The sequence below is a fragment of the Trichosurus vulpecula genome, chromosome 8 (genome assembly GCF_011100635.1).
Source record: "Trichosurus vulpecula isolate mTriVul1 chromosome 8, mTriVul1.pri, whole genome shotgun sequence".
NCBI lineage: Eukaryota > Metazoa > Chordata > Mammalia > Diprotodontia > Phalangeridae > Trichosurus > Trichosurus vulpecula.
This window is the reverse complement of record NC_050580.1, coordinates 471,498-486,129: the sequence shown is the minus strand read 5'-3', so window position 1 is coordinate 486,129 and position 14,632 is coordinate 471,498. Positions and strand designations below refer to the sequence as shown.

Sequence of the window (14,632 nt, the reverse complement as noted above, 5' to 3'; positions counted from 1 at the left end):
TATGGCAAAAAAAAAAAAAAAAAAAGGAAAATGTTGGATATTGAAGGGGACGCGGGAAAACTGGGACACTAATGCACTATTGGTGGAGTTGTGAAGTGATCCAACCATTCTGGAGAGCAATTTGGAACTATGCCCAAAGGGCTATAAAACCCTTTGCATACCCTTTGATTCAGCAATACCAGTGTTAGGTCTGTGACCTAGAGAGATTGAAAAAAGGAAAAGGACCTACATGTCCCAAAAGTATTTATAATAGCTCTTTTTGTGGTGGCAAAAAATTGGAAATTGAAGGGATGCCCATCAATTGGGGGATGGCTAAAGTATATGGTTGTGATGGAATATTATTGTGCTTTAAGAAATTACAAGGAGGATTATTTTAGAAAAACTTAGAAAAGACTTACAAGAACTGATACTGCATGAAGTAAGCAGAACCAGGAGAACATTGCACACAGCAACAGCAATATTGTATGATCAAGAACCGTGAATGATTTAGCTATTCTCAGCAATACAGTGATCCAAGACAATCCCAAAGGACTCTTCACAAAACATGCTGTCTGTCCAGAGAAAGAATTGATGTTGTCTGCCTGGACTGAAGCAAACTATTTTTCACCTTCTTTCTTTTTACTTTTTATTTGAGTCTTCTTGTACAAAATGACTAATATGGAAATGTTTTCAGTGATTACACCTGTATAACCTATGTGGGATTGCTTATTGTCTTAAGAAGAGGGAGGGGAGGGAGGAAGGGAGGGACAGAATTTGGAACTCAAAACTTAAAAAAAAAACACAAATGTTTAAAACTGTTTTAACGTGTAATGGGTGGGGAATAAAACATTACTATTTTTTAAAAAACCAGCTGCAGCTGGGGAGGAGTGAGATCAGGGCTTCTTTACCCGAGGTCTATGAACTTGGTGTTGTAAAAAGATTGTGAGGGCCACATTTCAATAGAACTGATTTGTGTCTGATCCTGTTTTTAGGTTATTCCTTTAAAAACTTGACTCTGAGAAGGAGTCACTAGGCTTCATCAGACTGACTGACAGAGGAGCCAGCACCCAGCAAAGGCAGAGTTTCCCTGGGTGTTTCTGACCCTCTGGGTCAAAAAGCCAATGGGGGGAGATAGGTGCTTTGGAAACAACTGAATACCAATTTTCTCTTCACAACATCAGGCTTAGCTGTTTACCCAAAAAAGCAGAGGGAACAAAGATTTCTCCTTAAGTAACTAAAACCAAAAGGGAGAAAAGAAAGCTGATTCAGTTGGGGGAAAGCAGTCCTCTTGAAAAGGCTCCACACCTAAGTGAGATTCTGTCAGGGACAGATCACACCGCACCCCCCCCCCCCCGTGCCCCGAAGGCCCCAAGACTATCAGAGTTAACTCAGCTGGCCTCCAAGCTAACCCAGAGGCACAGAAAGCCAAGCCAGGATTTTCCTCTTATTAGCTTTAGGGTTAGCTCCTGGAACTTCAGCTCTGCCTCAGAGTCACACAGCAACGTGTGACCTTGGGGGGGACTTTAACTATATGTGAAAAAAGGAACACTGAGATACAAAGACGAGGGATCCCAAGGCAAAAGCCAGCTCCCACCTTCAGTGACTTCCCAGTGAGTCTAAGAGTCAGACTCAGCCTCAGGACCCTCCCAGACTCAGCCCTGGCCCTGACCTCAGAATGCTCAGCTATTGGCCTCTTCGGTAGCCCAAGGGCTCTGTGATGAGGGAGGGTATCCTTGGGATGCACCCCACCAGTGGGGCCCACTCCCAGGTTCTTGTCCTGCTTCTGCACCCAGCACCACACCCAGCTTGCTTAACTAAATGCAGGACACCCCGCCCCCAGACTATTTGAATATATTGCCGTGGAACCAAAGGAGGAACCCCAGTCCCTGCTTTGTCTGCACTCATCCATGCACGGAGGAGCAAATCAGACTCTCCCTGGGTCCTGCTTTCTTGGGGGACAGCTGGTGGAGTGAAAGATTCCCACGGCTTCCCCTCCTCCCCAACACACACCTAAATAAACAAAGTCTAAGCTGTTGTTGGGGTTGAGACAAAACAGCCTCTGCAACAGTGCCCCCCCCCCCTTGCTGGCTCCTCCTCTCCCACTAAAATCCAGCCCTTGGAGCCTCGGGTCCTTGGCTGGCTTCTCTACGTGGTTCTGAGATGGAAGGCCATTACCCAGCAAGCTACTTCGGTCATCCGGCCAAATGTAGGCCCGACCCAGCACACAGTCCCTAAAATGCGGCATCTGAAATGGGACCCATTGGGCTTGTGGGGATGGCGCTGTCCTTCCTGAGGCCAGTGCCAGCCCAGGGGAGCAGAGGAGGAAAGGGTGAACAGAGACCCACGACCCAAACATCCAGCTGGTCGTGTGCTCCTCCCTACAGATGCTTGGCCCCACCGTATCTGGGGTTGTGTAACCCTGTTCTCATCAGTGAGGCAGCTATATCCTGCTGGTGCCCATTTCAAACAGACCCCTTCCTTTGAAACTTCCCCAGGAGCAACCATCCTGGTGGCCTGGGGGTGCTGAGCCAGAATTCCAGTCCTGGCATGGGGCCTCCAGGCTGCCTCTGCTTGGGCCTCTGCTCCTGTGCAGACAGGCCTGGGGTGGTTTGGGCCTCAACCCTTGTCTGGCTTTTTAACACCCTTTACTGACACCCCTTTGAAAATAACACTGCTGGCTTCCCGGTCACTCTCCCCCCACTTGGACCTCTCCTTTAGAACAAAGAAATTTAGTGAAGAATTGCATGATGAGAGGCAGCCTCAAGGCCAGGAAGAAGTTGAATGCAGATTGGCTGTGCCTCTAGACACATCTTGTAACCTCTCGAGGCTTTAAACTGACCCTTTCCTGCACCAGCCCCTCCCCCAGCTGCTGCCCACCATACAGGAGAGTCATGATATGCTCATGTCTTAACCACCAAACAGGGAGCCATCAATGCATTGGAGTACCTGGGAGAACACACTGATTTCCCTCCTTAGCCATCCCATTACAAAGTCCAAGTGCCAAAAGCCCCAGTAGTACTGCCCTCCCCCAGGATACACAGGGAGTCACCTGACCAGGTTGGTGTCCTCTGGGAGCCTGGGGGCAGATCCTGCCTGTCTGTCTCCAGTCAGCCTGGATGATACCGAGCACTCTGGGGTCTCAAGGGGGTCCCCAAAACGCTTTCCTCCAGGGTTCTTATGAGAGTCAAAGGGTGTGGAAAGCTAGCCACCATTATTAGGGCCACACAGTCACATAGTCTTACAGTCATAATCACAGTCACTCACAAGTCACGTACACAATCACACACAGTCACAATCACAATCCCAAATCCTTGCATAAAGCGACACACACACACACACACATGCACTCACACACATACACACTCATGCACTCACACACATATACACACTCACAGACTCGTACACATACATGCACATATACACACATACACACATGCATGCACAAACATACTCACATACACACTCATGCACTCACACATGTGCTCATACTCACATACACGTATACACACATGCATGTACACACTTATACACATACACTCACATACACTCACATCCACACATGTGTTCACATACACATGCACACATACTCATACACAGACATGTACACACACATCCACATATGCTCACACATGTGCTCATGCTCACACACACTCACATGCCCACACTCGTTCACATACATGTACACACACATGCATGCACTTATACACGCCCGCACACATGCATGCACATGCACATACACATGCACACATACTCATACACAGACACGTGCACACACATCCACATATGCTCACACACATGCACTCACACATACTCTCAGACTCACACACTTGCACACACATATGCACACGCACACTCGCATACACACTCACACATACACACACATACTCTCGTACACATACACACACATATGTGCACATGCGTACGTGTACTCACGCACACATACACTCATACACAGACACGCACACACACATGCTCACGCACATATGCACTCACACATACACTCGCACACATACATGCACATACACACACATCCACACTGACACATACACACATACATGCTGACACATCCACATAAACACATACTTGTGCACGTACACACATGCACACACTAACACATACATGCACACACACAGACACTCATACAGAGACACACACTCATCCACACGCTCACACACACACTCACACACATGCACAGTCACATACACACTCACACATATTCTTACACATATATACATACACTCATACACACACATATAGACACACACTCACATACATACATACATAGACATGTACATACACTCAAATACACTCACACGCATACACACTTGTTCACACACACACACACACACCCCTATGGGCATATTTACTTGGGCATTTTTTGGAAGCATCATGGCTGTAACTCTATGGCTCTCATTACTTCCTCTTTGTTTGAGGAGAGTTGGGTTTGACTGTGGTTCTGAAGGGGAGCCCAGTGGTAGCTGTGTTAATGGATTTCCTCTGCCCCCTCCCTGTCTTGTTTGTGTCTCCCACCCCACACAGTGGGTGTCTCTGCAGGAGCTCTTGTCAAGGCTGGGGAGGCCCTTTGGAGAGTATGAGCTATGGGCACTCTGTCGAGAATCTCTGTTTACTCTTCAGAGCTACATAGAATACCCAGGTAATCATGCAGGTGTCTGGGAATCTCCATTGCTGACCCCACAACAAGGGAGAACCTAGAGCTGGCTTGGGCTGTGGCCACAGAGCTGAGTGTTACGCTGATATCTGGGCCCTTCCCAAAGGCCGCAGGGTGAGCCTGCCTGGCTGTCAGTCCCCACCTGGAATTTAGGGCATCACCACCAGTGGCTACTTGGGGGCTGACACCACAGAACATAGAAAATGGGGCAGCCAAGAGGATGGAGTGCAGATATTACATTTTAATCCTCCACATTTATTAAGCCCCTGTTGTGTGCAAGGCACTGAGGTTAAAAAAAACCTTCTTTGGCCAGACTTCTTAGGTGCCTTCCCACTCAGAAACCGTGAGGAGAACGTTCGGTTAGGCATGGAACAGGGTCGATATTGAGGCTCTTTGCAGCTCAGTCCCCAGTCAAAGATCCTCCATTAACCCCTGCTGAGCCAAGTTTGTCCAAGGTCATCACCCTTCCCTCCCCCAAAGTAGTCAGGGCAGCCTGGCTGTGCCTCCACAGTGCTGCTCCCAGAAGCTCCCTCTGCTTTTCCTTTTCTTTTTCTAAAGGTCATTCCATTTTATTTGATTTTCAGTTCCAAATTCTCTCCCTCTCCCCCCGACTGAGAAGTCAAGAACTCATTACATATATGAAGTCATACAAAACATATTTCCACATAAGCCATAATCTCAGAGAGAAATGGGGGAGGGAGGGAGGGAGAGAGACAGAGACACAGAGAGAGAGAGAGAGAGAGAGAGAGAGAGAGTGAGAGAGAGAGAGAGAGAGAGAGAGAAAGGAAGGAAGGAAGGAGGGAGGGAGGGAAGGAAGGAAGGAGGGAACGAAGGGAGGAAGGAAGGAAGGAAGGAAGGAAGGAAGGAAGGAAGGAAGGAAGGAAGGAAGGAAGGAAGGAAACTTCAATCTGTTTTCTCTCTGGTCTCTCCACTTTTTCCAAAGTCTACCTTGGGGAGCAAATACATCTACATGCACTTATTAAGCATAATTCTGTGCTGGGCACTGAGCTTAAAGAAAACAGAGGTGACACAGGCCCTGCCTTCAAGAATCTCCTGTACCACTGGCGGCAGGGGAGCAGCATGCAGGTGCTATCTGCTCACAGAGAAGTTGTTGAGACTGGCTTGATGCAAATATTGATGGGGGATGGAAACATCAAGGAGGCCCCAAAAGGATGAGGCTCTTAAGCCAAAAGGCAGAGATGGGGTTGAAGGGAAGGATAGTCTTCCAGTAGCACAAGAAGACCTGGGTTCAAATTCAATCTCAGACACTTACTAGCTAGGTGACCCTGGGCACGTCATTTAAGCTCTACCTGCCCCAGTTTTCTTCTCTGTAAAATGGGAAGAATGATAGCACCTACCTCCCAGGGGGTTGTGAGAATCAAATAAGGTATTAAATTTCAGGTTCTTAGCACGGTATCTGGCACAGAATAGGTACTATTTAAACATCAGTTATTATGATTATCATTCTTAAACAGAAGAGTTTACATTTTGGCCTTCAGGCAGTGGGAGCCATGGAAGTTTCTTAAGCAGGGGAGTCACAGGTCATGGGTTAGTATCATTTCATTCCCTCAGTGTCTTTGGTTCCATCAGGTCTCCAAACTCATCTCTAGTCCTAGCAGCCACCTATACCGTAGATCTCTGTCCGTCGCTGCTGCCTGGTGCTCTCCTCCTGCTGGGGGGCAGGAGCTGCAGCCTCTGTCCCCTGATGCCACTAACATGTCCTTCCTTCCATAGCTTATTTGTGTTTGGACTCTGTGCTGGTAGACTCTGAAGGAAATGTTCTCTTTGGAGCTTTGAAAGATGCAGGTAAAACGTCCCCCCTGTGTGGGCATTTGTGTCTGCCCTTGGATTCTGGGTGTGTACCTTTGGGTGCTTATGTGGGTGCTGTTTGTGTGTCTTTGGGTTCTGCATGTGTGCATGTGGGTGCAGTATATGGACATTTGGGTGCTGTGTGAGTGCAGCATATGGGCATTTGGGTACAGTGTATGGACATGTGGGTGCTGCGTGGGCGCAGTGTATAGACATGTGGGTGTTGTGTGAATATAGTGTATGGACATGTGGGTGCAGTGTATGGACATGTGGGTGCTGGACATGTGGGTGCTGCGTGGGCGCAGTGTATAGACATGTGGGTGTTGTGTGAATATAGTGTATGGACATGTGGGTGCAGTGTATGGACATGTGGGTGCTATGTGGGTGCAGTGTATGGACATGTGGGTGCTGCATGGGCGCAGTGTATAGACGTGTGGGTGCTGTGTGAATATAGTGTATGGATATGTGGGTGCTCTGTGGGTGCAGTGTATGGATATTCAGGTGCTGTGTGGGTACAGTGTATGGACATGTGGGTGCTCTGTGGGTGCTGTGTATGGACATGTGGGTGTTGTGTGAATATAGTGTGTGGATATGTGGGTGCTCTGTGGGTGCAGTGTATGGACATGTGGGTGCTATGTCAGTGTGGTATATGGACATGTGGGTACATGTGGACAAGGGCTCACCTCTGTCCTAGTTTTCAGGAGCTGGTGGCCAGAGGACAAACATGCTTCCTCTGAAGCTAATTTTGACCCTTTCCTCTGACTCCCTCAGGCTCTTATAACCCATTTTATGTGGCTCCTGAAGTGGAACGAGACAAAGTTGTCACAGAAAAGGTCAGTGGGCAGGTTCCTGTGACCATGGTGCATGAGTGGGGCAGTGCATAGTGCCAGGGTGTGGCCTCAGGCCACACATTTGTATTGGTCCAGGGTCGCCCAGCAGCCCCTCTGGGCCTCTTCCCTAGGTCCTTCACTTCCAGCATAGTCTAGTGCCCTCCCCATCCCACTCCCTACACACTGGCAGTTCTGAAAAAGCAGAGCTGGAGGGACCAGTCTGGGGTGGGTGAGGCTGGGGTTATCCGCTGGCATGGTGGCCAAGGCCAGGCAGGGAGGCAGCTATCTATGAAGCATCCCAGCCCCTTGGAGAACAATTTTGCTCTTTTCCACACTTAGGAAAGGGCTTGGCTCCCTAAATCTGATCTCCATGTAATATGGAGACTGGGAGATGAGAGGTGGAAGGCATCTTTGTCCCATTCCCCCATCCCCACTTTGAAAACAGCTCCTTGTTGTAGCCGGCTCTAGTGAGGAGGAAAGATGAAAGAAAATGAGGAAAGAAATGAGCATTTATTAAGCATTCACTGTGTGCCAGGCCCTGCACTTGGCACAGTGTCTGGCACACAGCAGATGCTTAATAAGTGTTGATTGATTGGTTTATTGATTGGATACCAAGAAGGCCAAAACCTCCAGGAGATGCTGGTGACTTCCAAAATGGTGACCTTCCCCATGCTGCTTCCCTTCCCCCTGCCCTGGGCCTCTGGGTTCACAAATGGACCAGAGCATCTCCAGGGTCTTGGAATAGGACTAAAGAGTGGGGAGCAGCTGGGCGAAGAGGTCAGATAAGAGCGAGGCCACAAAGGGGTGGCCTCCAACTGCATGGAGTCTCAAATGCTGGCCACAGTCATGTAAACATTGTCTAGGAGGCAATAGGCAACAACTGGAAATATTTGTGCCGAAGTGTGATGCACCCAGATCCCTTAAGGAGATGCTTAGAGCAGCCAGGTGGTACAGTGGATAAAGTGCTGGGTCTGGAGTCAGAAAGACTCATCTTCCTGAGTTCCAGTCTGGCCTCAGACATTTGCTAGTTGTATGATCCTAAACAAGTCACTTTACCCTGTTTGCCTCAGTTTCCTTATCTGTAAAATGAGCTGGAGAAGGAAATGGCAAACCACTCCAGAATCTTTGCCAAGGAAACCCCAAATGAGATCATGGAGAGTTGGACATGACTGAAATGCCTGAATAACAAAACCATCACAATTCTGGACTGGCCACAGGGACCACAGGAAGGCATGAGAAGGACCTCTTCCAGGCAGGGGCAGTGCCAGTAGACAGGAGGGTGCTAATAAGACATTGTAAGTGACAGGGGGGCCAGCGAGGAAGGGGCCCAAGGGACCTGGCCATTGGTGCTGCCACGGACAGAGATGGGCTTGCCAAGGCAAACCCTTCAGTTCTTCTACTAGGGAGGAAATAGCAGGGTCCTGCCCTCCAGTACTTTCCTTCTTCTAGGGGACAGAGCAGCAGTGCAGATAAGGAGTCCATTAAATTCAGCAATTACTATGGCCTCCTACCTACAAGACACTGGGCTGGCCTCTGGACATACCAAGAAAACCTTGTCAGTCACTCAAGTAGCTGACATTCTGCTGGGGGGTGGGGGGACAGGATTCAAAGCACATGGGCTTAGGAGTTAGGAAACTCAAGTTCAAATGCTGTCTCTGTGGCTTACCCTGGGCAGATCACTTAGCAGACATGGACCTCTATTTTCTCATCTGTAAAAATAGAGGGCATCAGGGAAGGCTAGACCCTGGAGGCCCCCAAACTCAGTGAGAGGCGAATTAAGGCTTTCTGTAAGGAAACAGAGCTGTGTCTTCAGCAGACATGGAAGGAGAGGCTGCCCCACTCAGGAAGTCCTTGTTCAGAGGCCAGGGATGTTGTTGAGGGTTTCCTGTGCCAGTCTAGATGTGAATGGAGGCCTCTGAGCTCCCATCTCTAAGAGCTGGTGCTTATGGATCAAGGAAGTCTTCCTGGAGGAGGTCCCACTTGACCAGAGTCTTGAAGGCTGAGTGGAATGAGAGGGAGGAGAGCTGTGAGGGCCCAGGAGCAGGGCTTGTCTACCCCCTTCCTCTTCACTCTTCCCAGGTCACTCTTTCTCTCCTTCACCTCCTAGCTGCCTTCAGGTCTCTGCTAGAATCCCACCTACAGGAAGCTTTTCCTGATCCCCCTGAATCCTTAGTGCCCTGTGGGTTGTTGGCATGCTGTCTGTCCAATTAGACTGGGAGCTACTTGAGGAAAAGGTCTGTTTTTGCCTTTCTTTGTATCTCTAGCACTTGGCACAGTGCCTGGCATATAGTAGGCACCTAGTAAATGTTTATTGACTGACTGATGGACTTTCTCCTCCTTTCCTGACAGGCCTCTGTTTACTGTGTGGCAGCCATCCTGTGGACCGCAGCCAAATTCAATTTAGCACCTAAACAAAAGCTGACCTTGCCTCGGAAGCTCAAAGGTCTCCTCCTGGACATGGCCCGGAGCAGTGCTGTGGATAGGCCATCTGTAGCCCAGGCCATGAAGGTGATTACATGGCTGCCCCATCCTCCAATAAGCCAAGTCTGGGCAGGGGAGCATGAATCAGGAGGTCTTCAAGACACCCCCCCAGGGCAGATGGCCAGTGGTCAACAGAGGTGGGGATCAAGGCATGTTTGGGATGAGCCCAGACTGGTGCATGAGAGGGAGAGTTGGTCTGACACATAATTTTCCTGGCTTTGGTTAAGCTCAAGGACACGACTCTATTGCCTCTTTTCCCACTGCAGCCCCACATGAGTGATAAATGCAGGGCCATTTGTAGACAGGCACCCTCCCATACTGTGAGTGGTCCCAGTGGTCATCAGAGCTGAGCCAAGCCCCACCATTCCTTGCTTCAGGGGCTCCACCATCTCACTAGCTTCTTAAAGGAATATTAGGCTTCCCTTAGGTGAAAGGTCCAGCATGTATAACTCAGGCCCTGGACTAGCTGTCCCCTCTGGATGGAGGCAGAGGGCCTTCCCTCCAGTGTGTGCCTCCTTCTTGCCTCCAACCACAGGTGCCAGTGGCTTGTGGATCTCCCTGTCTCTCCTGGCCCTTCAAGTGGGATCTGGTCCTGTTGCTATGTGGGGGCCTGGAGCAGGTACTAGTATCTGCACCACAGTTCAGGATTGTTCCCTTCCAAGCCTGGCCTTGACACATCTTCCATTATTGTAGCTTTCAAATTCAGGCTGAGCCCATCCCACTTCCCTCTCTTTCCATTCTTCTTTCCTCAGAACCCAACAGAACCATTCCTAGACCTTGTGTCTAATGAGACTGACCCCACGATGATGATTGAGTTCTGAGGAAATGTGTGTGTCATCTCCCCATATGAGAATGTAAATAGCTTAATCGTGTGAATCCCTCACAGTCACACATTCACACTGACCTTTCTATCCTTCTCTTAACACATGGATTTGAATGTCACCATTTCAATACAACCCTAGTTTTTTGATAAGGAGTGCTTGGAAGTCCTCCAAATCATTAAAGATCAATTTTCCCCCTGTAGGATTGAGCTCTTGGCTGTTGGCCTATATCTTTTGCCTTCTGGAATACCATTCCTAGCTCCCCGCTCCTTGATGGTGGTGGCTGCCAAATTTTGGGTTCTTCTGATGGTAGCTCCTTGGTATTTGAATTTTTTCTGCCTAGCTCTTTGCAGTATTCCTTCCATGGCCTCAGAGAGCAGGATTCTGGCTATCACATTCCTGGGAGTCTTCCTTTGGAGATTTCTTTCAGGAGGTGATGACTTAATGCACTTTCTACTTTGTCCTCTGATCCTAAGGTCTGGGCAGTTTTCTTTTTGGTTGTGATATGCATGTAGTCCAGTGATTCTTAAACTATCTTTCCTCCATCTGTTTTCTTGCTCATTTGTTTTTGCTGAGTTAACTTACATTTTCTTCTATTTTTTAGTCTTTTGACTTAATATTTTGTGATGTCTCTTGGAATCATTGGCTTCTGTTTGGCCAATTCTCATTTTGGGGGAGTAATTTTCTCAGGGGAGGTCTCATACCTCTTGTTCAATTAATTCTCTTTTCAAATCTTTCTTTCATAGCTTGCCTTCCTCTTTTAGTTCTTTTTAATCTCTTGCTTTAACTTTTCAAGGAATGCCGCATTCTGACTGGCCTTATGTCTCAATGGCGTTGTTCTCATTAGCCCTGGCCTAGAGATCTTTCTGAGCCATTCTCTTTGAGTCTGGAGCTTCCCTGCCACCATCTTTGTAGTGGATTGGGCTCCCATTGTGTTGGCTCATTCTTCCAGCCTCCTCCTTGACTTTGGGCTCTGAGTGCTTCCAGAGGGAGGGTGTGAGCTGACCTTTGGTCCTCACTTTCTCTAAGCAGCCAGTGTTGTGTTATTCCAGGCTCTCAGGGACAGCTAAGGCAGGAGTCCTGCAAAGTGCTCCCAAAGTGATCCAAGGCACAGTCTGATCACTGCCTTCATGGGGGAAGGGGAACTTTACACATTTCTGACCTGGGTTTTCGTCTGAGAACAGGCCTAGAGGCTTGCCCAGGTTGGGGATTTGCTGCTGTACCTGGCCACCATCATCTCACTAGGAAGTGCAGATTGAGAGTAATCAGCCTGCTGGATGTCCTTTGTTCTGGGATTCCTACCCTGGTCATTCCTCTGCAGCTTCAGCCTGGGCTGGTGGCTTCAACTGAGCCTCTGCTCTGCTCCTGGGGTCAGAGCCACATGGCTCCAATTCACTTCTGAATTTGACTTTGCTCAGTGCCCAGCAAGGGCCCTGGACCTTGACCCCTCTTCTCTGCCACTTCTAGCTGCCACTTCCCTCCTCAGTATGCCCTGGTTCTGAGCAATGGAGCTGCCAGTTGGCACCCATACCCATGCCCCTCGACCTTCTTCCTGCCCATGCACCCAAGCCTCTGTCAGACCCTGGGCACTGGTATTTCACCCTTTGCACCACTGGGCAGACTCTGTGCCCAATGGTCACAGGTCTCTGTGTGTCTCCCTACACTGACCCGAGTTGGGACAGTGGTGCCTTGTGACTTTTTCACTTGGATTTCCCCATCAGGATTCATAGATCTAGGTGCATGTACTAGATCTTGGTGGAGATGTATCTGGAGAGGTGGGCTGTTCTTCCAGCCCATCTTCTTCACCATCTTTGTGACTCCTTAGCTGAAACCATCAGCACCTTTGTCTGGGATTGGGACATGGAGAAGGCTGTGTTGGCTCTGGGTCCCAGAAGGGGCGTGTGGATGCCTAAGACCCCTCCCTGGAGAAAGGTCTTTGCCTACAAGGTCAGATAGCAGTTCTTTCATTTCCTAAACACTACTCCCCTTCCAGGGTTGGGATGCTTGTTCAGACATAAAATGAGAAGTGCTAGGAGCATCAGGGAAACAGGTGCTGTGTCGTCATTGCTTCTGTGTGCCCTTCTCTGCTTTGCCTTGTCCAGGTGTGTAGCAGCTACCTGCACCAGCGAGGCATGGACAGCAAGAAGATCCTTGCCCACCTGAGCACATCTCCACTGCAGGTAAAAAGCCTTTTGGCTCTGGGAAGAACTGACCTTTGGGCTTTCTCATTCCTCTCAGACCTTTTCTTGGGGGCTTCATCTAGGCAATGACCACCCAGGGTGGCTCCACAGACAGGATCGCCAGGGTGATCCTCTCGTTGGCATAGATAAACCATGTCCTCTTGTCAGGCAGAGATGGTCTGGCTGTCTGTACTTTGTGAGAGCTAGGGCATCATCTCTCTGCATCTCTAAAGAAGATCAGGGATGTGTGCAGCCCTGCCTCAGTAGCTCCTTTAAGATTAGGACCAAAGCTTATTTAAAATGATCACCAGAACCATGAAAGATGAGTTGTCACAATGCACCAGGGGGTGTCTGGGTTTGCCCAGAGTATCATGGAAAGGCATGCCTGAATTACAAAATGGAGCTGTTTGTTCATGGCTAAGATTTGAAAGGTAGAGCTTTGTACCAGGTGCCAGACACCTGTCTCTTAAGAAGCTGTATTGTCAGCAGAGACTTTTGACATTAGCAAATGGTCATCCTGGAGAATTCCCTTGTGCTTCTTCTTTGTAAGTCACAAATGAGTCCCAGGGCCCAGCAAGCCCCTGAAGAGGGGAAGGGATGATCAGCAGTCCTAGGAGGCCTTTGTGAACTCGGAAAGTCATCGGAGGACTGTCTCCATCCTGCCCAGAGTGCAGGCACTTCTGGTTGGTGTCTGTGGAGGTAGCTGCAGCCCTGCCTATGGCCTGGTGAGCTGCTGGAAATGCAGAATGGTGTTTAAGAGCCTTGTGATGTCTCTGAACCATCCGTGGCCAAGGAGGCATAACACAGGGGAGGGGAGAGCCTTGGATTTGCAGTCCAGAGGACCCTGTGAGGTGAGGTCTGGAGGACAGAGCCTCAGTTTCCTCATCTGGAAATAGGGGAATTGATCCTGTAGTCCTCCCCTCACACAGCTATTGTGGGAACCAAATGAGATGGGGTCTGTGAAAGGGCTTCAAACCTCAAGCCTTTCCAAGGTTTGTTGGGCCTCTTATTTGTGATAAGGTAGCAAGCCTCAGTCCATGCCCCTCATTCTGCCTTCTGCCAGGTTTACCAAGAAGAAGAAACCATCGGCCTACAGAGTGCCCTGAGCGGAGCGGCCCTGGGAGCTAAAAGTGGTCTGGAGGACATAGAAGAGGCCGGTCCAGGTGGGCGTTCCCCTTCCTTGGATAGTGGTGCTCAGGTATTGGGCACTGTGGGTAACCCCTCCTCAGCCAAGGATGGTCCAGACCAGCATCCCCCTCCTCAGATGGTGTTGGTCCAGGTGGGTGTCCCCCCTCCTTGGGCAGTGATGCTTGGGTATTGGACATTGTGGGTAACCCCTCCTCAGTTGAGGCTGGTCCAGATCGGCATCCCCCCTCCTCAGATGGTCCAGGTGGGTGTCCCCCCTCCTCAGGCAGTAATGATTGGGTATTGGCCACCTTTTTCATGGGCACTGTGAGTAACCCCTCCTCAACCAAGGATGGTCCAGGTAGGCATTCCTCCTTCTCCTTGGACAGTGATGCTTGATTATTGGTCACTTTTTCCATGGGCACTATGGGTAACCCCCTCCTCAGCCAAGACTGGAATAGGTGGGCATCCCCCCTCCTCGGACAGTGCTGCTCAGGCATTGACCGTCTCTTTGATGGTCACTGTGGGTGTTTCGCTGATGCTGGGTCTTCTCATTTTATCATAGGGTTTGTTCCCTTTACTGGGGATGGCAAGCTGGTAGCTGTGGAGGGTTCAGTGCCTCACCCACTGTCTACATGCAGAGAAAGCCCAGTTTTGCCTGCTGCATTCACCTCTTCAGCCACTCACTTTAAGCCAATTGTTTTGGCACAAGAGGCAGATGTGACTGAGTGAGTACTG

At 49.5% G+C, this 14,632-nt stretch overlaps 1 protein-coding gene across 1 annotated transcript in view; it reads left to right on the top strand.

The window, feature by feature from the left end:
* The window catches only part of KNDC1 (kinase non-catalytic C-lobe domain containing 1), a 100,688-nt gene that overhangs the window by 47,922 nt on the left and 38,134 nt on the right, over positions 1–14,632 (top strand). Inside the window, exons 7-13 of the mRNA XM_036737117.1 lie at positions 4,519–4,633; positions 6,383–6,454; positions 7,229–7,290; positions 9,637–9,795; positions 12,692–12,769; positions 13,833–13,932; positions 14,460–14,622. Coding sequence (XP_036593012.1) covers positions 4,519–4,633; positions 6,383–6,454; positions 7,229–7,290; positions 9,637–9,795; positions 12,692–12,769; positions 13,833–13,932; positions 14,460–14,622 — 749 coding nt within the window. The remainder of the gene's footprint in view (positions 1–4,518; positions 4,634–6,382; positions 6,455–7,228; positions 7,291–9,636; positions 9,796–12,691; positions 12,770–13,832; positions 13,933–14,459; positions 14,623–14,632) is intronic.